Source organism: Acyrthosiphon pisum, chromosome A1, assembly GCF_005508785.2.
Source record: "Acyrthosiphon pisum isolate AL4f chromosome A1, pea_aphid_22Mar2018_4r6ur, whole genome shotgun sequence".
Lineage (NCBI taxonomy): Eukaryota > Metazoa > Arthropoda > Insecta > Hemiptera > Aphididae > Acyrthosiphon > Acyrthosiphon pisum.
Genome location: NC_042494.1, coordinates 58,274,538 through 58,298,911, shown reverse-complemented (window position 1 = coordinate 58,298,911; position 24,374 = coordinate 58,274,538). Strand labels below are relative to the sequence as shown.

At 26.9% G+C, this 24,374-nt stretch overlaps 1 protein-coding gene across 4 annotated transcripts in view; it reads right to left on the bottom strand.

Annotated features, from left to right (window-relative positions):
* The window catches only part of LOC100167928 (insulin-degrading enzyme), a 36,507-nt gene that overhangs the window by 1,866 nt on the left and 10,267 nt on the right, over positions 1 to 24,374 (bottom strand). Inside the window, exons 1-17 of one of the 4 annotated variants that reach the window (XM_008182127.2) lie at positions 6,525 to 6,685; positions 5,951 to 6,126; positions 5,498 to 5,705; positions 5,261 to 5,430; positions 5,011 to 5,133; positions 4,748 to 4,950; positions 4,481 to 4,681; positions 4,262 to 4,399; positions 4,103 to 4,206; positions 2,686 to 2,788; positions 2,517 to 2,612; positions 2,345 to 2,454; positions 1,438 to 1,582; positions 1,263 to 1,373; positions 1,079 to 1,199; positions 928 to 1,019; positions 748 to 859 (exon numbers count right to left, since the gene is read on the bottom strand). In XM_008182127.2, coding sequence (XP_008180349.1) covers positions 748 to 859; positions 928 to 1,019; positions 1,079 to 1,199; positions 1,263 to 1,373; positions 1,438 to 1,582; positions 2,345 to 2,454; positions 2,517 to 2,612; positions 2,686 to 2,788; positions 4,103 to 4,206; positions 4,262 to 4,399; positions 4,481 to 4,681; positions 4,748 to 4,950; positions 5,011 to 5,133; positions 5,261 to 5,430; positions 5,498 to 5,705; positions 5,951 to 6,107 — 2,194 coding nt within the window. In that variant the 5' untranslated portion in view covers positions 6,108 to 6,126; positions 6,525 to 6,685. Of the gene's footprint in view, positions 1 to 747; positions 860 to 927; positions 1,020 to 1,078; positions 1,200 to 1,262; positions 1,374 to 1,437; positions 1,583 to 2,344; positions 2,455 to 2,516; positions 2,613 to 2,685; positions 2,789 to 4,102; positions 4,207 to 4,261; positions 4,400 to 4,480; positions 4,682 to 4,747; positions 4,951 to 5,010; positions 5,134 to 5,260; positions 5,431 to 5,497; positions 5,706 to 5,950; positions 6,686 to 24,374 lie in introns of those variants that run through there. The other 3 variants (XM_029487311.1, XM_029487310.1, XM_001942853.5) reach the window with 3 other exon arrangements.

The following is a 24,374-nucleotide window of genomic DNA, read 5'->3' as shown; positions in this document are numbered from 1 at the left end:
CATATTAATTAAAAAAACATGACCAATTCAACACCAAAACACGACCAGTTGTACAAGTACGAACATCACATAAACTGTGTCACAATGTTGTACTAATGTAATAAAATATCAAAATACCGTTCATTATCTTTATCAATCAATAACATTAAATTGGTTTACGAGTGCGATGTGCCAGAACACATATTATTGCGCCCAGTACTATATTATATGCATATTGTACATAAATGTTTGTAAAAAATTAAGATAAGATAAACGTTTCAATAAAATGTTTAACGATGTATTAAGTTAATTTTTCTGTATTAAAAGATATGAGTAGCCAGAAAAGAGAACAAGATTACATATTAAGCGGGAGCTTATTAAGCATTTTTTTTTCAATGTTTAAAGGTACTAGGGACTGGAAATAATCCACGTATTAAGCGGAATGGCTTCATGGGTGGTAATCAGGGTGGAGGGCTTAAAAAGGCTAAGCACACTCTCTAAAGTCAGTGAAGCCCCTCCTTTTTTGGTTTTGTAGGATCGAAGCCCCCTCCCCCCCCCCCGACTCACATTTATGTTATTAATGTTAACTCTCCCTGAAATTTTAATGGATTTCCACCAATGAATGGCTTAATAAACAGGAGCGTCTTAACGAGGTTTTACTCTATTAAGAAAATAAAAAGATTTAAAAAATATATATATATATAGAACTAAAAACAAATAAATTATTATTTTGCTTGTACTTAAATAAAATCAAAATATTTAACTTACGATCTTCAAGTCGTACTTCTCTTGACCTAACCATTTGACGAGGTAGTAATCTACGGAATCCATCTCGACCCAAAAATGGTTTTTCTAGTATTTGTATAAGTTCTAATGCTTTCTAAAATGAAACCACATAATTCAATAGGTAATATGACAGACTAATAGTTATTATTTTAATATACTTACAGGTTTATCTATGTTACCATATACTAATGATTCCATAAACATTTGAGAGAGGAACTTTTCAATAAATTCTTCAATGTTTTCAATCTTAACGTCTAAAAATATAAAAACATTATATCAAACGAGTCAAATTAAGAATAATATCATTACTTACCATCAATAGCAGCTAGTAATTCATTAGGAGTCCATGCATCTTCTGATAAAACAACAGAATTATACCTCATTGCACTATGATAAGGTTGTTCCATATCAATATTTTTCAAATCCCGAATTTTCTATAAATGAATTTAAAAAACTTAAATTGTAAGGAAATTATTTTTAATTTTACTATGACTTACTTCTTCTTTAAGAATTTCAAAGCGTTGTGGATTTATCTTGAAAGTCAAAAGCTTATCAATAGTTTTCTTCAGTAAAATATGTAATTTGTGATTAAATCCACTCAATTGCATCTAAAAATAATAATTTGAATTTATAACATAAATATTTTGTTAGGAGTTTTAAATTGTATTTTACCTTGAAACCATAACTACTTGGTTGTATGACTAAATTTAGACTAGCCCTGGTTGCATCCCATGTATATTCAGAAAAATCTTCATTAAATAATCTCACAAAAAGACTCATAATATTGCAATGGAATGGATCAGTCATTACAATGTGGCTGTAATTACATTTTAAAATAAGTTACAGATCATTTTCATTTAATAAAACAATTAAAATTAATTGTAATAAGTTAATGGTAATCCATTTGGAAATATTACAAATAAGATAAAACATTGATTATAATAAAATTAGTACTATCAATGATACTATAAGTTATCTTAGTATTTATATTTTTTATAAAACAATATTAAAAATATTAACTGTTTAGAAGAAATATTTAGTATATAAATCTGGGGAATTGGCTTTTGTTCCATTGTAGGTTTTTGTGCCTATTTTTTCTTGTGTAGGTTACTGTAATAGTATAATGGAGGTGTTTAATTTTAAAATACTGTTTAAAAGAGACAGAGAAATTGTACTTCAAAAAATTTTCAAATAAAAATGCTCTAAGAACAGCTTATGAAGGGAACATCAAATGAAATTGTTTAATCATTTTAACAAAGAAAAATTTAATATTCTAAAATACTTCATAAATGTGCCTATGCCCGTGAATATTTTCTAAGAAAAAAAACCATATTTATTTTCTATTTTTAAGAACATTTTATAATACATTAAAGAAAGTCCAAGCCTTTAAAAAATATAACATTTTAAAGAATTTTTTTAAAATTTATTAGATAAAGTAATATTTGAAAAATCAGTATTTAAAATAATAAAATGTCAGTTATTATTGTTTGAATAATTTATGTAGTTAAAAAAAATAAATAAATAAGCAATTTACTGTATTAACTATTAATAGTTATAATAGTTATATGCGATTAACTACCTGAAAAAATCAATTGAAACAAATGCTTTAGGGAATCTAAATTCTGTGTCCGTTTTAAACCAACATCTCAAAAGAAAAGAATCATGAATAATATGTGGATGACCTGGTTCCTATAAAAGAAAAATATATTATTAACAAAATGGGAAAAATAAATGATAAATAATCTTATTACATTTTTATCAATTGGCACCAAATTAAAATCTGTAGCAACAAATTCATTCTTTGATGGCATTTTTAAATCTTCACATAAATCATCTTTTTTCCATTCCTAAACATTAAAAAAATTAAAATACATTTATATTATTTATAATAAATGACCATTACATTTATATATATATTACATTTAAAGTCTCTGTTGGTATTTTCTTTATTGAGTATGGTGTTCCATAATATTTGTCTACAGTATCTGTTTCATTTTGAAATATTTTGGAAACTACTGTAACTCTAGAATATAAATAAATTCACATTTTTACACATAACAGAATACATTAATTTAATTGTCACTCTTTAAAACATTTTAAATAAAAGTAGATAGGTACTTAGTTTAAAACGTATTATTAATAATATTTTCTATTTAAGTTATTTTGATTTCTATTTATTGGTCTAAAGAAGATAACATCAGGAAGCAATTATTGCGTGAGTACAACTGATTGAGGACCTCTATCTAAATCCACTCATTTATATCCATACAATTAACATCATAAACCTTATATTAATAGACAGGCAATAGTAGCAATTCGAACGATAGTATGGGCATGCTCATTTGTCATAATGCATTGTAGGAATACACATTTATTCCAAGATTAAACATTAAAAAAGATTTTACTTTCAATTTGATGATGAATTCTATTTTATTTATAATTAATTATTAATACACAAGTAAATTTCAAAAAATTGTCATACTCTCATAATACAGTCGTGCATAAATTATACAAAACATTGAAAAAGCGCAACTGAATGAGCATGGCTCATGGGTGGGTTAGTACTCTGGCTGCTTGGCCGATATTCCACAGCGATAACAAGTGGTGTTGTATGGTTTGCGCATACAGCTATCATATGCTCCATCAGTATAAGTTACGATAAAAATCATAATAAACGCAGATACGTACCACAGAAATATATAAAATTGTTGTCATACATTATGATTTTTCTTACGTAATAATATATTATTAATGATAAAATAATTAATGTATTTTTTACTAATTATGTTTTTGTTCTTAAGCATGCTAAATTCCCAGAGAATTCGCCACTGCTATAATTAGTCATATTATGTTATCCAGTGGCGTATTCAGGGGTAGGACTCTAGGGTTCTGAACCCCCTGAATTTTCTTTTTACTATAAAAAATCTTTTTTCCCACCATTTTGATACGCACAGATCAATTTTTGGTCATTTTAAATAGGTATAAAATAATTTGTTGAATAATATGATAAAGACGTCAATAATCATAGTTTCAGTTTTTTTTTAGTTGATTTAGTACATTGCTAAACATCTGTCATAATCGATGGTATATCATCGCCCATCGATTACCACCATATTTATTACGGCCGAAGAGGCTCTATAGATGACCAGGTTCAACACTGTAAATGTAGACTAAATTTAAGACTAATTATAATTTGTTATATAAAAACTATTTAGAAAAAAATAGTGTAAATTATTTACTCAGGTAAAACCCTAACCTAACTAAAATCCTGCGTACGCTACTGATGTTATCCCATGAAAAAATCCAATAATTCTGGTATTATTCTGTTCATAGGTACCTCATGTTATCTGGTCTGAAGTAAGATAAAAGTTCTACGATTAAATCAGGTTTCCATTCTCGAATTAAATATTCAGCTGTTAGGACATGTTCTAATTCAAAAGTCTAAAAAAATACATAAAGATAGTATTATGCTTAAATAATTAAATGCATGACTTACAATCATATGAGAAGACAACCGATAAACATAATCTAAAGGTGAACCTTTATCTTTAAATTGAAATTGCATTGCACTAATATTACTGTTTTCATCATGGAACCATTCTTGGGGTCCTTCACGTCTTAACATATTCACATACTAAAATATCATAAAAATAAAAGATTATAATTAATATGTATTACTCATTAAAAATGTTTACTTAAATAAATATAATATTACTTGAAAGATTAATTTAACAATGTCATCAACATGATCAACTCCTTTTTCTGTTAAATCCACATCAATATCAAAAAGCTCAATTCCCCTAGCTTCAAATTTATTGCCAGCTGACAGTTTACTAGACCATCCTCTTTTTTTTAAAACTGTTAAAATACTAGTAGGGCCTTCATGACCAAATAAAGCGCTCAAATATCTGCTAGGCTAATTAATAAAATGTATATTAACATTTATGTTTAAATTGTGTACATAGTTAACAAATATTTTTACCATGCTTCTATAATATTTGCTTTGATCTGGAATAAGGAAATTAACAGACAGCACTCTGATATCTTTTACTGGAACTACAACGGTCTTAGTTGCCAGTTGTTCTTCTTTATAAATTGGATCATTCCAATACGGCCTTTCTACATCTTTTCTTTTAATGTCTCCAAATAAAGATACAGCCAATTCTTCCAAAGTATTTAAATCCTCTAAGAATTGATTACAAAAATTAATTTTAAATGTTTAACAAAAAGCCTTTGAGTTAATACCTTTTCCGAGTATAGTTAAGTACATTAAATGAGAAGAGTACCATTTTGAATGGAACTCCAATAGTTGATCACGGACACTGACATTTTTTGATTTAGGAATATCCCATAATGTCTCTTTTGTACCTAAACAACAAACATTAAAATAAAAAAAATATGATATACAGCCGATTTTTTTTTAAGATTTTAGTTAGGTATCAAATTTACCTCTACGTTTTAAAATATAATTAAAAATAATTTATCTATAGTTTACCTGTTCCAAATTGGTTATAGGAATGATTTGGATCGGCTGCATTTTTTTCTAACTGGGCTAAACGCCAAAAATCATCAGCAACATTTTTTTCATGTTCAGAATTGACAGCACCAATTTCTCTTTCAGTTGCACTTGTTGTGAACAAAGGTTCAAGGAAAAATTGAGCAAATCTAAAGTAAAATTTGTAAAATTTGTAAAATATAAATCATTATTGAAAAAAAAAAAATTATTTTTAACCTGTCCAATGCTGGTTTTAGTGATTCTGTCTTGGTGGAAAAATAATAATTTGTATGATCATTTGCTGTATATGCATTGTAAGATCCACCATTTTGTGTTAAAAACTGTGTAAATTCATTTTCTGTTGGATATTTTTTTGTACCCAAAAACAGCATGTGCTCACAAAAATGAGCTAAACCTGGCAAATCTTTAGGTTCACTCAAACTACCTAATATGGGAATAATAATAATTATAAAGAGGAATTAAAAATAAAATTCAAACCACTGCCTATATAAAAGATTGGTTTTTTATATATTTTATTAATAAAAGCTCAGTGAACCTATTAAAAAAAAAAAAAAAAAAAAAAAAAAAACAATACTAATATATTTAATTAAAAATATTAGAGAGAAATCACCTAATGGTTAAGAAATGTTATTGTCAATAATTAATTTAAAGAATTATTTCAAAACTTACCAACTGCAACTGATAGAGACGCCGCAGATTTATCAGTGTCAGGATCACTTATCAATAGAGCGGTGAGACCATTTTTCATCACCAATCCCCGATAGATTCGCGAGTCTCCAATAGACTTTTCAATATCATCAATACGTCTCTCGACTTTTTCAGACATGGCTAAGGGTTTTAATGGACTGAAAAAACGAGAATATTTGTATACCATGCCATGGCGTTGTATAGGTAGAGGTACATCGCTGCAGTGTACATTTAAAACATCTATCGCCAGCACAGACAGCAATGAAAACACAATCGACCTCAGACAGTGCATGGTTAGCAATGTAAATAACCAGCATTGCTGGTCGAGTAGTAACGCGGAGAGAGGCACATTGTGCCGCTTATAATGACTGGCGAAATATTATTAAGATGTATTGATAGATAATAGTAAGATTAATAATCGATTTCTTTGTGTCGGTAACCAAAGAGTATTTTAATCATCGTAAACCGTTCGTAACAAGTGTGGTGCATAGGTATTACGGATTTTTTTTAACGCGAAAAAAAAATTGTAACGCATTCCAAAACACGATACACTTACCTTTAATTTTGACTATTGAGTACGTCTACGAGACTTACATTTACGAAAGTAGCCAGAAGGGTAGGTACTTAGCTGCTCGATGTACAAGTATGGTACACAACGACGTACAATAATAATATACAAAAAGACGATATTATCAAATCGGATGACGTTTTTCGTCTTCGGTAGTTCAGTGTTTTTGACGAAATTTAATCAATAAACTATATTACTGTTATCACTCCAATTTTCTAAATCCACAGACGCGGGAAAAACTGTTTAAACCTTTAACAGATTTAAATATCATCTAAAATATGTCGTCGATATTTAAACAACATATCGTATTTAAATTGTTTTCTTAATTATAGAAATCAAAGTAATACACATAAAAAGCATTTTAAACATTTCGGTCAGTCGATCATATTACACAACATGTACATTTATATTTTAAACGATATTAGGAAGAAGGTCTACTACAGTTATTTTTACGTAAATTATATTGGAGGTACATTTAGAAAATTTAGGAAACAAAGTACAATCAGCTTAGTTTCAAGAAATTAAATCTGCAACTATTGTTTATATATCTGAATCATATTTATATGTCAATTACCTATATATCAACAAATCCGCAAAGAACTATATAACAATGCTTGTGATCTGTGAAGGCTAGAACAATATGAGTTTACCAATGTCGGCAATAAACATCCCAGTTATGGAAATTACTAACAAAAATTTGCCAAAAAGTAACAGATAGAACAATAATGGGAGTGGTCGAAGTAGGATAGACTAATCTGAAAAAAAAACAAAAGCTGGCAAAAAAATGTTTGATTTAACATTGTATGTCAACATTTTACTGGAAATAAATCAGATATTTCTTATTTCTTAAAATAAATAGGTCAAAAAATAAGAAAGAGATCTTTTACATTTGAATAAATACATTTTTCTACTTTTTTTAAATTTCATTTAATCAAACTACTTCTTAATATTTGTAAAATTATTAGGTACAATATATAAATATAATATATTTCATTATTACCTACCTATATTGAGTAATTGATTATAATAATTGATATTATATTTTAAAATTTTTTTTAATAATTTTATCAATAACTTTTTTCTGGGACTTTTTTCCCGTTCACATATACACCATTATCCATATATTTATTAGAATAACGTTATACAAATTTTAAAGCTATGATAGTCGTAAGAATATTTATATAGTCTAGTATATTATACGAATTTTATATTACATTATTAATTATTATTTAAAAGCAACGATAAATCATTTCATGTAAAACGATTAGGTATGAATGTTATAAAGTAGGTTACCTATAGGTGCTGCCGACAATAATATATAATGAATGTTTCCAAGTTGTATGTACCTATTCATAAAAAAAATTGAACACAAGTAGGTACACAATAGTATGTTCATTGTGTTTTGTGTTTACCTACATCAATAAAAATGTCTTTTCTTTATAAGGTAAATTTCTCATTTTACTGTTATTTTAACAAGTTGTTTTTAAAAGTAATAGATTTATAAATAATCCACACAAATATTAACCATTAGATACAGTTTCTACTTTCTAGAAACCAAAACAAAGATTCCAACTTAGAAATCTTTCATTAAGGGTGGATTAATGTATAGTGTATACAGATATCCCACATATCTACAGTTAACGATTACCAATACATAGCCAATATAGCTATAACTTATAATCCTTTCCGAGACCAACGTAACAAGTTAATGATTAATGACGAGAGTTGATTACTTATTGTTATATTAATAGGTTTACATCAAACAGCCATTGTTTATTTAATTATTTTAGGTAGTAAATGCCCAATAAGTATGTATAGGTAGTTAAAAAATCATTATAGTAATTATAATGAAAATAAATTTTTTTTCGGTATATAATATACCTAGTTAGATTGATTTTCATTGTTTTGGATTTAAAAAAAATATTAGCTTGTGTTATTTTGTTTATTAGGTACCTACCTAGTTATTTTACTTAAGTCTTGAAGTGAAGTATAATAATTAGTAATACTTAAATACTTAAATACCTTATATAGATTTTAACTTACCTACCCTAATCATTAATCACAAGGTAGGTACCTCTTTAGACTAGTAGATACATAAAGTCATAAAGCTTTAGATATAAAAAGCTATATGTTATATGTTATTTGCTTTATATATTATTAACTATTGAGAATAAAATTGATACGCTTATTGCTTATACATAGATGCGTAAACATTGTAATGAATAATTTGATAATATTAAACATAAATATAAAGAAAAATTAGTATTTTAATCTCAAGAATTCACGTGTTACAACGTACAAAGCAATGTACCTATCCGTCTAGACTTAAGACGGATGGAAAACGAGTTATGGGTCGTATACAATAATCATGTATTGGGTATAGACTATAGTTACTAGTTAAAATTATATTTATTAATTTGATTTTAAATTTAAAAATCTGGTGCACGGATATAGCTTCCCCAGATATGTATAGGTAATAAGTAGGTAGGTAATTACTAGGCATGACATGGCATAGGAGAATAACCATCTGATAATTTAAACAAACACATCACGTTCGTCGCGTCTCCTATACAATATACATTAATATATTATACATATTTTATAATACCTACATACCTACTGTATTTAATTTACTGTGATTTTGACAGCGGGATACTATGTAATATGTATACGTAATACGATTTAGTATTATTGATTGGTATAATATAAAACCATCACACATGGCCCATGGGTAGGTTTTACATATTTGTGAACATTTTTGGACAGGATAATCCTTGGTTTATGTCAAGTCTTAGATAAAATATAAGTATTAGAGAGATAGAGGAGTGGTACTGAACTAATTATAATCACATGGTAGGTATAAGCATTTTATAATAATTACGTATTTAATATTATTATCATAATATTAAAAAAAATTATTTTTTATTTGTTATAACAATTTTTATTGTTTTGGGTAGGTAATTATATGGGTAAAACTATAAGGTATAAATGTATAATTAATATTTATTGTCGGGAGGGACAGTGCGTAAATATGTTTTCTTGGGTAATAATTAGTAGGTACCTATATTAATCTCAATAGGAACTTGATTCATAATTAAATAGTGAATAAAATGAAAAATAAAAAATAATTTTACTCCTACATTATAAATTAATGAATTTTGAATATTCAACGAAAAAAATTGTGTTTCGTTGGCGCGTATTTTATTTTGATACTGCGTGCTACTATTTGATGATTTTGCAACACTTGATTATACGTTTGTATTTAATATTTCGTTCTGCATTGTTATTTTACTGCAATTATATCGTTCCCATCGAGTAGTCATAAAGTATGTAGGTAGGTACGTGTTTTTGCTGATAAATATTATTCTAAAAATACAGTTACCTATCCAAATTATGATTTTTGAGCAATTATTTTACAAATATTATATTCAAGGCTAAACGCCTAAACAATATAATATATTATGTACTCATAAAATAAATTTGTTCCAATAATATTTCTCAACATATATTTCCTTATAAACAGTATAATCAGTTAACACTTTTATATATAAATCTATGCAATTATTTCATATTTTTTGAGAAAATGATTAGCACACTCGATTAAAAAATATTAATGCATTTTATTTCACGTAAGAGTATTAAAAATAGGTACTGGGTGGTTTCGACTTCTGAAGGAACCGAGAAGAGCTCCCTACCAAGTACCAGGTTATAGTATTTACTGTAGGTATCACTCTGTATCCGTTTAGAATTTATTGTTGGGCTTTTTTAATTTCTGGATTTGAGGTATTAATTATTAATATAGATAAATAGCAAATACATTTATTTTTATTTCGTTTAGTCTTATTAATATTTAATTTGTCAAATTTATTATAATATCCCTATATGTTGGATTCTAGAACTTTGACTTTTGAGATAAATAAAACACTTTTTACGTAAAAATAATTAGCATCAGTTTAATATTCTACATAAACATATGAATATTCTATGCAACTTAGCCACACGAATTGCTCGACAAATGTTGCACGTCAAATGAATACTAATTAATAATTAGCAACTTTCGTTCGACTGGCCGGACAAGGGTCTCGCATAATACGTCCTTATCTCATACCAGGATTGTTGGTTATATGGTTATAGATATAGCCGGTACAGGCTACATAATGACCGACCTGTATACTAAGTTTTGTATTTTATTCATATTTTATATTGAAATTATTACAATCATTTCTAAAACAATTGTTCATTAAAATTCTACCCACTTCTAAAAGTGTTTTTTTTATTTATTGCCCAGTTAAAAATATTTATACCATTATTCCTGCGTCATTTATTTAATCTATCATTTTAATCAAATTTTAAAGCAAACATATAAAAATATATTGCGCTGTGTACCTAACCTGTATTATAATGTATGTTCCAAGAATTTTGTAAACCGAGATAAATACTGCAATTTTTTTATTACTTTTTTATTACTTTGTTCTTAGATTTTAAGTAAGAGAATAAAATGCACTTACGGCACTCCTTCCTAACGAAATTAATTATCAAACAAAACAATCATTTTTTACAAATGTTTAAAATAAATAAAAAATAATATACATTAAAATGACACTGAAAGATTAAATAATTCAAAAACAGTCCCATTGTGTTCTTTAAATTAATATTCTAAAACGGGTCTTGATATTATAGCCATCGACTGCCAAATAAAATACACGCTTGACACACCTTATAATTTTCGTAGTTCGTATTAATCTGCATGTATATTATAAAATATATGACAGCCATAATTGAAATAATATAAACAATATTCTTATAAAAATGTTTAAGTTAATATAAAACTGGTGGGCAAGTGGGTGTCGCTCTGCTGTATAGTAGGTTACAAGTGGATAACTCATAACTTTAATGGATGGTGTTAAATTGGAATTCAATGATATATATCATTGTATAAGAAAAACGATTCTGAGTGAAAACAGTCAGTCACCCTATGATATTACTAAGTATATTTGATAATATTGTTGTAAATAAAGTAATTTATATATAATCTATTTACGTGGAACCTTATTTTAAATTTTCAATCCTAAGCTATAAAAGTTGAACATTTTATAAATTTTTAACAAAAAAATAATTAATACATTTTAAATTTGATAAATTTTGTTGTAATTTGAACTTTAAATGCTTATAAAAAAAATTGTGCATATGTATTTTTATTATTTTTCAACTGCTGTTGTAACAATATATCAGGAGCCTTGCATTAAATTTTCACGCTTTTTTACCCAACAAATAACATTTTATTGATATTTATAGAAAAAAAACTTAAATTTAAAAAATTTAAAACTGACAATGTCCGTAAACAGCTCAAAAAGAGTCAAAATATTTTCAAAATTGTATGGTGTATAGAAAATGAAAATATGAACATTCAGTGAAATTTTCAAGCATCTAGTCATCTAGTCATTCGGTTTTTAATTGCAACAAAATAAGAAAATCGTTGCATGAGAAATCGAGTGAATATCCAATCTTGTAAAAATATGAACTTCAAACACTCATAAAAAATTAATTTGATTTGCTTGTAGCCATTTTTTTTTGATAAAGGTAGACAAACTTATGAATAATCTAATATTACATTTTTAAATCTTAGATTTAAAAAGAAAAATTTTTATGAATTCTCAACTCAAAATAATTTGCTAATTTTCATAATTTTTCCGTATTTTGTCAAGGTTTGAACTTTAAATGCTTTTAAAAAAAAACTGTGACTAAGGATTTTTAATATTTTTAAAATGTCATTGAAGCAATATAGTAGAAACCTTGTATTAAATGTACAAGCTTTTTTAGGCAACAAATAAAGTTTTATTGACATTCATTGAAAGAAAGACTAATAAAATTGGAAACTGAAAATGTTTCTAAACAGTTCAAAACAAATCAAAATATTTTGAAAATTGTATCGTGTGTAGAAAATGCAAATATAAACATATAGTGAAAATTTCACGTATATCCGTTCATTTGTTTTGGAGTTACACACCAAAATACATTTTGCGTAAAAATTCCCATTTTTCATTAATTTTTCTTTTGTTTTCCATGGCACTTTTGACTACTTTTTACTTTTGACCCACAAAGTACTAACTAGATTCACTTTCCTATCAGAAAAGATACTGTTGAAGAAAATCGATGCATTTTTACTCACCTAAAAGGTGCTGACAGACACAAAAATGAAAATAATTTAAAATTTAAAAAAACACATCATTGTAAAATCAATACATTATTCGCTCCGCTCAGAATCTAAAATATTAGGGAGGCAATAGCAAATATGTATATTGTAGTTGCATAATTTTTTCTTTAAGTTATTTACTATACATATATACAACTACACTTTATATAGGGGGATTTAGCAAGCAAGAAAGCTCCTATTTATTCAAATTCTGGTTTCTGGAATTTTTAAGAATTGGTGCTTGTTGACTACGTATATATATTTATTAGATTTTCTATTCCCGTTAAGGAATATTCTGTGTTGAAACAAACTTATTTTTTCAAATTGTTAAGCCATTGATTTTTGTAGAAGATTTTGGTGTGTACCTATAATATAAAATAAATACTTGAATTGTTTAACTGCTGTGTACTAAGGAGTAAGAATAATATGTTTAGAAGATATGGGGGGGGGATGAATTAGAATTCAGATACATCAACATTATAACTTAATATTTCAAAGGATTTTTATTGTAACTGCACACAGAGAGCTGGATATAATAATATAATTACTAAATACAAAGACTGTAGTACTGTAGTAGGTATCTATATTGCGTTAATAAATGTTATTAACGAAGTAATAATAGCACATATTTTGGAAATTAAATACAGTAATTTTATTATGTTCCGATTTTTAAAATTGTTCAATAGGTATAGGGTATAGCCGGTAATCGGAATAGGTACCCGAACCGATTTGCAGTGTCGGGTAAGTTACTTTTTAAAAGTATAACTGAATTACATTAAAAATTACAAAAAAAGTATAACTAGTTTATTTTTTAGTTACTTATATCATTGATTAAATATAAAAGTACGAGTACCTATAGTATAATGAGTATATTTAATCAATGCTTATAATATACCTATACAAATATTATGTGTTACATTTCTATTATATTGTTTATTTTAAATTCACTATCACACTTAGAAATCTGAAGTAGATTCAACACCAAGTGTTGCCAATGTTATACACATTCGCACGTCGTTTTCCAGCTTAGGTCCAATTGGTGTTAACGCAACACCAGTTTGATGTTAGTAGGGTTATTATGAATCAACAATCTATTAATGGTTTACTAACCAACACACGGGGTTAAATTAACAACAAGTGATGTTAAAATAAGATATATTGATAATGACGGTATGTTAGGAATTAGTTGTAAATATAACACCAATAAATTGTATATTAACTATTACATTAGCTGTGTATTTAACACCAATGATTGTTATATTAAATTATAAATATGTTGTATATTTTACACCAATGAATGTTATAACTTATAATAACTATTGAATAAAGTGATACTGATATCAATTTATCAATAATATTATAACATTATTTATGATTAGCAGTAAATACTGAATAGGTGCATACACAACTAAATATTAGCAAACTAAAGGCCAAGGCGGCAAGGCCATAGTATCAATGACGCCTAGACCGATTGTAGATAAAAAAATTTCAGGGTGTGCCTCGCACACCCTGCAGCCACCGCCCAAATGGCGCCCCTCATTAAATGTAAAGTAATTTATTAATTTGTCATCAACAACTCCAATCCAACAACTAAGTTCGAAGTTTTTCCAATTGGAAATTCCATCATTATATGAATCATGCCAATCATGGCCTTTTTTATCAGACACATATTCTTCATCATATTGGATTACTATTTAATTTATGAACAGTGTAAAACAAAACAAAAATTAAAAAATGTATTCATTGTTGGTGGTACTCTGTACCTATACCATCTACGATCTACCGGCTAATATCTATAATTAAATCGACAACAGTATCTGATGTGCTATACTCTAGTCTAGGTTAATGATTATTCTCATAGTTATTATTTATTTTTTTTTTCATGAATACAAATTTTAATTAATAATATTAACACTAAACACAAGATACTTAGATAACTGTTGTAGGTACTGGGCACTGGGTACTGGGAATATTCTGAAATTGTTTAAGTAGTTTAGTCTATACTTCCATAGTTTCCACAAAGTACAAGTCCTATTAAAAATATTTCATACCTACGTGATGTGTACATAATTGTTCAATTATTGTAATAACTGATAAATTATAATTTCATACCCGGATTAAGGGGGGCAGAGGGGGCCAAGGTTCCGGGCCCACAACGGATATCAAACAATAGTGGACCCCAATAGTACGTTTTTTTTTTACTAAACAGAAATAAATACATTAACATTTCCTATAAGCATATAGAAAATATTATAATATGCTATAATATATCGACAATATGGATATTATTATGCTATCGTATAATATTGACAATGTTGTTTATTTTTAGAAGGATGATATTGGTAATGGTAATACTTGAGTACGGCGAATACTGTCGATTACGAATTTACGACGGTTGAAACATTATTACTTGGTATTATAGATATAGTTATATAATTGTTTTTGATATTAACTTTTTAATATTACCCATATACATATATATATAATATAATATATGTCTATGACATTACCTACTAGAATAATTAACACATTCATACAATAATATTTATAATTAGTGATGTACGCAGGATTTTTTAATGGGGATGGGGAGGGGGCTTGAAAATAAATTACAATTTTATTTTTATTTTGTCCAGTCTAATAATTGCAGACGTTTAGGTGAGGTATTTGAAAATGTTTGTACAACTTCAACTTCTCAACGTTTCTAGTAGAAAAAAAGCTCTGCTCATAAACTTCAATAAAAGTTTTTGGTAGCAAATTGGATCTAGTTCGTACTTTTAGAAGGTTGAAATGGAAAATTCTTAGTATTTTTTAAAATAATCAGAAAAAAACAAAAATAAATGAAATTATTATTTGCTAACCCCTGATAAGACAGTCTTCACTTGGATTGTATTTGATTAATTTTAGTTTAGTTTTTTTTTCTAAAAATGTCAATAAATTCAAATATTTGTTTAGTCAAAAGGCTTAAAGATTCAATACAAGATTCATCATAAGTTTTTATTATAGCTATTTAAAAATATTAACGATACATAAGTATATAGGCAGGATTATTTTTATAAGCATTTATAGTTCAACTTTTGACAAAACCACGATTAATTTGTAGTTCAAAATGTATAAAATATTAAATTTGTGTATAACTAAGGCTAGCTAAGGCTTAGAAATTTAATACAAGGTCTTTAGTAGAGTTAACTTAAGTAGTTTATACTTTTACCAAAAAATTACTGATTATTTTAATTTTTAGGAAAATTGGTATGCAAATATGAATTCATTCTGGTAACTGGTAAGATGTATATGAATTTACGTCATCCTTACTATTTAACGTCCAGACGATAGCTGAAACTTGATAAATATTTTTAAAAAAGTAATAATAATACGGCAATGGTGGTTGATTGTTATTTTGTACTTACATAATATACCTAGACGAAAGACTGACTCAGTATAATATGTTTTGTTTATTAAGTATACCTAATGCTATATTATTTTATTATGATGATAAGTTTTTAATTATTATTTTGTATTTACATAATATACTTAGTCAAAAGGCTAACTCAGTATAATATATTTTGTTTATTAAGTATAAATGTATAATACTACCTATATGATTTTATTATTATTATAATACGTTTTTAATTATTATTATTTTGTATTTACATTTATTACCTACCTAACTTTTTTTGGAATTTACAATGTTTCTTTTGCCTGTTGAACAATAAGAAAAAAGGACATGTATAGTTGTTGCCCCAAGGTCGTCATTTTCAACTTGATAAATATTGTTAAAAAATTAATAATAATATGGGCAACGGGGTGGCTTCAGCACCTTGTCCCTTCCTTCCTGCGTATGCCACTGTTTATAATTTATTACGTATATTACCTATATTATTATGTTCATTGTTCAAACACTTTCATTTTATAAAAAAAGTATTTAAATGATCAAATATAATACCTATAGAGTAAACATTTTATTTATCTCTGAAATATATTTATTTGTGGGTAACCAATATTTGAATTATGTTTATGGGCCCCTAAAATTGTTTGGTCCCTGGCCCAAAATTATCTTAATCCGGGTTTGTATAATTTATTCGCTAACTGTATCATAAGTTATAAGTTATAATAATATAAGGTTATATACAGTTATAACTTATAACTGTATATAACCTTGTATTTTCATAAGTGGTGACGTGGTGTCATCATGCTAACAAATTTGTCAAAATAAAATTGTTGTTTTATATCTACAGTAAAATTGAAATGTAGCTCGTTATTTTACAAGGTTACTTCTAAATAATTAACGTAGTTATCTTTGCGGTGCGAGAAAAATACCAACGAAGTTACTACAAAGTGTTACTTAAAAAATTAACTATAGATTTCTAAGAAGGAACCCATCCAAAAACTGCCAATTTGCTGAAAACATTTTGAAAGATAATAAAAAAACCTCAAAGATATATTATTTGACTCATCGTTATTTTATTATTAAATTTTTAATCATTTTTAGGGAAGCCAAGCTGTGCTTAGCTTAGCAAGCTTAAAATAATGTGGTTTTTATTGAGTTTTCGTTATTTTAAAACATCGACTCATCTAGGTACCTTATACCAAAGGCCAACTCCTATAGTGATAAATTCCACACTTAGTGTACACGGCATAAATAAAGCACCTAAATAAAAAATATTGTATTAAATAGTAATATATTATACAATGAATTGTAATAATAAAGTGAATGACTCTTGTTAAATATAATATATTCCATTTTATACTTTTATATTTATTCACCTATGGCGGCTAAAATGGCCTAAGAATATTTACAAGATATCTTAAAGTAAATATCTTACAATACTTATAATAAGTAAGTATCTACCTTAAGCTTACACATTCAACCATTTTTGATTTGGTTTGAGTAATATTGTTAATATTGCTAGAACTAAATATATAACTCACCTTCTACGTGAACATAATATATGAAAAACGGTACCTCTATAACTGGTTTGGTTGTGTTTTATAGTTCATTGTGCTCATTAAAAGTATTTCTTATACCTACCTATATCAAATAACCTACAATTATTCTACAACCAAATAAATACTTCTTATTGTTGCTATGATGTTTATTTAAATACCTAGTTAATCACGTTTTACTTGACCATTGTCGACTCAAACAACTATTTAAAAAAAAAAAAATTTGTATATTTAGAGATACCCATTATATGTCTATATCAATATATTTATACGACTATACCTAGATCATCTATAATTAAGCTGTATTCATATTCCATTGTAAAACATTATTTATTAAAACTAGCTTAAATATTTTGATTTTACATTTTATATACAGAGTGATTCACGAAGCATACTCACCCACTTTTTTCTCCAATAATGCAGTTATTAAAAATCTGATTTTTGGAATTTTTGAATATACTTAAAGACCATATTTTAAAATTTTTGAGATATTTTGTACTACTTAAGGAGTTTTATATGGTGATACAAACTTCTGTTTTTCAAATAATAATCCTCCCTTTCAACTGTTGAACTGTCTAACCTTTTGAACTGTTTATAAGATGTGAGGGCTAACGGCTATGGTTATTTGAAAATGTTAGTCATTAATATTAATCTATCAACATTAAAAATATTAAAAATATGTAGAAATGACCCAAGTATAATAAATACTAGGTAGTTCCATTTTTAAGGACTATTATCCTTTGTACAAACATTTTAATACCTAACTAAGAAAAAACTCATTCGAATTTTGAATAAGGTAGGTACATACATTTAAAAAAAAATTATCCACTAAATAATTTACAATAAAAAAGGGGGTTCTCATTTGAAAAACAGAAAGTTGTATCACCACAGGAGTACAAACAGTAGCCTTTTAGTAGGTACAACAAAATTCAAGAATTTGAAAAAATTGTATAAATATATTTAAAAGTTCTAAAAATCAGAATTTCGATGAATTCATAATTAAAGAAAAAATGGGGGTGAGCATGCTTGGTGAATCACCCTGTAAGAACATCAAAATCTTATTTCATGACCAAAAGTCAGTGGCGTAGCCAGAATTATGAAATGAGGGGTGTTAAAATATAGATTAAAACCTAGTTTTTACAGTTTTCGTATATAAATAAATTTAGGGTTCGGAACTTGACTTGTTGCAATAAAAATTATCGAAATATGCAGTCAAAATTGCCAAAATATGTTTAAATATATGCAGCTACATTTTTATATTATTTTTGAAAAATGCATAAAACATATTACAACTTTGGTAATAAAAAACTAAAAAAAAAGTAGGTATATAAACATGATAAAAATAATTTATACACGGGTTTAAAAATTTGAATATAGGTAGGTTGTAGGTACTTATATTGATTAATATGATGGACAGAGGACACTATTGCATGTTTTGGACATTTTTAAACTATTGTGAAATAAAACAACTTAATTTTTAAAAATATTGGCATAATATACTAGGTTAATAAATAAGTAATAACGAATAACGTGATATGCGAACACCGTATAAACGAACACGTATCTACTGATTTTCATTTCTTCGTACAATCTAGATGTCAATATTAGAATTTTAACACAGTTTTGTCACAAAAAGACTTATGAAATCGTACCTACGTACCATATGGGAAAATAGGCCCATCTATAGCCAAGCTCCACCAACAACTTTAACAGCCCTTCCAAACATTTACTACATTTTTTTAAGCTTATTCAATTTTATAATAGTATATGGTGTTAGGCTTCGGCATCCCAAATCTCAAAATTATCCTTTATTGTACCTAACCAAACATAATATTTTTAAAGATATTTTTCAATGTTATTCAAATATGATTTTTCCCGATAATTGTATGTCCATTTAACTTAAAAAAATGCAAAATATGCACAAATATCGCTGAAATGTACACTTTTCCTTAAATATGACAAAATATGCAAATTCAAACTTTGTATTTAATTTCGCCATTTCATAAGACAAATTTATAAGTTTTTAACTTATCTAAAATAATCTACGACCACTACAAAAAACATGCAAAGAGTCCCTACTCTATAAACAATATATTTATTAGAGGGAAAAATGTCAAAGGGAGAGGGGGGTTTAAACACCCTGATTTCGTATTTTTATGTTTATACCAAAATGCAATACCGATGATAATAATGATATGAATATTGTACCTGATGATCACATAATATTATTTTATTTTAGTTATCACTTTTCCGCACATAAATGTAACCACACGGTCAAAAGTTGAATATAATTATTCAACTATGCGGTATCGTTTGGTAACTGTGGTAACTGTTGTTACCCGTGTGTGAACCCGGCTTAATTATAAACTAGCTATATATTTCCTACTATAGGCGCATTAATAAATACAGTGTTAAAATGACAAAATTGCAAAATTTCCTAAACAATTTATATTTTCTTTATAAAGGTTAATCATTAAATAGATTAAGTTCGTAGAATAATAAACTGCATACAAATTACAAATAGTAATCATTAGGAAAAATTACTGTAGAGACTAATGCATTATGCCCATATTTTGCATAAAATGTATTCATTTAATAGGTAACAAATAACAATTAATGTATTTTAATAACAACGCACTCAGGCAGAGTACCTACTTAATAGTGCTATATAATTTATAGAAAAGTACGAACAATTATTATCGATTAATTGGTTGTACTAAATAACTGATTCACTGAGCATATTCACCTCCACTTTTTCTTTTAACAATGCAATTCATTTATTCAAATTCTGATATAATATATTTATTCTAAATTTTCTATTATATACATAAAAATCTCGTGTCACAATGTTTGTCCGGGATAAACTCCGAAACTACTGGACCGATCTTGATGAAATTTTTTACACTGTATGTAATTTGGTCCAATTTAAAAGATAGGATAGTTTTTATCTAGATTAAGGCTCTCAATATATTTTTATTGGAATAATAATTGTAAAAAAGAAATTTATAGAATATTTTTCTAGAAAGATCCACAATGTTCGAGAATAGCGAGTGACGTCGTTTAAAGTTATCCTAAAACCATACTGCGCGTCTCACGCATACAAAACATACAAGTGTGTCTCTCGGGTAATTATATATTTAAGATGATGGAAGAAAATTTTTAAGTTTTGAACATCATTATACACCAAATATTAAATAAACGAATTGAACAAAGTTTGAATTGCATATAGATTTGGTACATATTTTAACGAGCAACAAATTAGTGAACGGGATCAGCTATAATATATATACAATTAATGCGTTTCTGAGTCCTTGAACTTATACTTATAAATTATAATATTGCCAATGTATTTCACCTGAGGTAATTTTTGCCCGGGCTACGCCGGGTGGGACAGCTAGTACTTACTTAGATTTGAATGGCATTTAAAGAGTGTCCTGGGTCGATACAACATTATTTTTTCAAATGAGAACCAACCTTTATACTGTAAACAGTTAAGCAGATTATTTTATTTTTAAATTTTAATGTATTTAATCAGAATTTGAACAAGACGTTTTTGAGTTATTAAATAGTGTAGATACTTTGTACTTACACTAAATAAAAGGTTACTAATCCATATGAATATAATAGGTTGATAATAGGTTCAAAAGATATGATGACACTGATGATTTGAAATTTATAGGTACGTATAGCAATAATTACTATTTAACATTAATATATTTAACATTAGCATAATAGCATTTCACATTTGTAAAAAATATTGATTCTAATAAGTACACTAGACTTATTATTTCATCACAACTTTGTAAAACTAATTTGAAATTTCGAGAAGTATCATAATATTTAGTCCATGAAGTTTAACAACTAGGAAACTATTTGTTCAAATTTCGATTAGGATACATACGTTTAAAAAAAATCTAGTGCTTAACAATTTTCAGTAAAAAAGGTAGGTAGTTTTCATTGGAAAAAAACAAATCTGGATCAATACAGGACAATTATTAAATGGAACAACAAATCTAAGTACCTATCTGCAAATAATAAATATCGTTTTTATAAGTCTAGGTACGAAGTATACCTAAACTTTAAAATCGGAATTTGAATAGATTAATTATTACATTTTAAAGGGGATTAATTATTACATTCTAAAGTGGGGGGGGGGGGAAGTGTGCTTGGAGAATCACTCTATATTAATCCACGACTGATATGTTTAACATTATACTGTAGTGTCATAGTTTGAGAAACCAAAAATAAATTTTGATTAGGTAGGTATACCTACAGGTTACAATAATCGTGGTTGCTATATTATACAACTATAATATGAGAAATAAGTAAATAGTATTTGATAAAATTAAAAATATCAATAATTTCCAAGCATCTCCTCGGTGAGTGCTAAGTTCCTACAAACAGCAAATGCCAGAAATCAAAATATCCCAGAGTACCGCCTCCATTAGTCATTACTCATTACATAGAGAAAGACGAGACGACCAATAAGCAAGTCATACAACCAATTATTAAAGAAATTAGTAAGAATAATTTAATTTAATAACTAAATAATATGTACCTACCAGGTACCAGGTACCTATATCAATATCATAATATACTTACTTATATACCTATATCATATTAAAAACCAACACTAGTGTCATTAATAATACAATAATTGCATTGTTTAGTATAATACTATAACTTAAATAATATAGGTAAATTATTATAATACATTATATTTTGCATGTATATATTGTATGTAGGTATATTAAAAAAAATAGACATTTATCTTAGGTAATAATAATGATACAAATTATTTCTCTAAGGCTTATTTATAATAATAATTATAGGTAGGCATTCTAACTCAGACAACTCGTTTTAGTAGTTTTGGGTTCATGGGAATTGTATTTAAATAGGTCATTTGGACATATAACGGAATCTGTATGCAGTATGATTTACAATATTGCTGTATGTACTGCTGTCTGCTGTATAGGTAGTGTATCAAAATTAATATATTATGAAGTATACTAGTATGTACTATGTAGGTACATCGTATATTGCTATAGTGTTATACTATAATGGTATAATAATTAATAAGGTTACCAATATAGACAATATAGTCTTTAATAGGGTGCCAGCGCACTGTTTGTTTTCTCTCTATGACCCAAGCGCGACATAGAAAAAACGCATTTACGAAGAATCATTTTTTTTAATGTTTTGAGTCATCTTAGAGTAAAATTAGGTACTCATTACAAAAACGAAAGCGAATAATATTTTTACAGGATATGACATTGATTTGTCTAAATATTGTTTCAAAGAAATTTAAATATAATTTAAATTTACAATTTTTTTATTTTGAAAGTTTAATGCAAAGTTAAATAGTAATAAAATATAGGTAAATCTGATATGTCAAATTCTCAAAAATATTTCCTCTATAATTTTTGTAATTGGTGATTTTACACTAAGATTATTCAAAAATCATAAAAAAAAGGTGGGCAAGTGGATGTCGCTCTCCTGTACAGTAGGTTACAATTGTGTCACTGTATAATGAATGGTATTCATTTTGAATTCAATGATATAATATCATTGTATAAGAAAAACGATTCTGAGCGGAGACGGTATGTCAGTCTAGGTATTAGACATACCTATTATAGGTATACTTATCTATATGGTATTAAAAAAAAATTGAAATATGAATTTCAAACGCTCATAAAAATTTAATTTGACTTTCTTGTAGACATTTTTTAGATTCTGAGTGAAACGATGAATGATTTTTGAGAAAATTGATTTTGGTTTTTGGCGCAACTCTTAAACAAATGACCGTAGCGTCCGTAGATACATGACATTTTGACTGAATGTTTATATTAGCATTTTCTATACACCATAACACTTTCCAAATACTTTGACTAATTTTGAGCTCTTTACGGACATTTTCAGTTTCCATTTTTTTTAGTTTTTTATTTGTTGGTTATAAAAGCTTGAAAATTTAATACAAAGCTCCTCGTATATCGTTTCAAAGGCAGATGAAAAAAAATAAAAATCAAGTCACAATTTTTTTTTTAAAGCATTTGAATTCAAATATTGACAAAATACGTAAAAATGACGAAAATTTGCAAATTATTTTGAGTTAGAAATTCATAAAAAAATTTTCTTTTTGAATCAAAGATTTTAAAATGTATTACAAGATCATTAATAAGTTTATCTACCTTTATCAAAAAAAAAATGTCTACAAGAAAGTCAAATTAAATTTTTATGAGCGTTTGAAATTCATATCTTTACAACATTTGATATTCACTCGATTTCTCATGTAACAATTTCCTTATTTTTTGTAATTAAAATACAAACGACTGTAGATACTTGACAATTTCACTGAATGTTCATATTTTCATTTTCTATACACCATAAAATTTTGAAAATATTTTGCCTCTTTTTGAGCTATTTACGGACATTGTCAGTTTTCAATTTTTTTGGTTTTTTTTTCTATAAATATCAATAAAAATTTATTTGTTGAGTATAAAAGCGTGAACATTTAATGCAAGGCTCCTGATATATCGTTACAACGGCAGTAAAAAAATATTAAAAATACATAAGTACAATTTTTAGATTCTGAGTGGAACGATGAATGTATTGATTTTACAATGATGTGTGTTTTAGATTCTGAGTGGAACGATGAATGTATTGATTTTACAATGATGTGTGTTTTTTTTTTATTTTAGATTCTG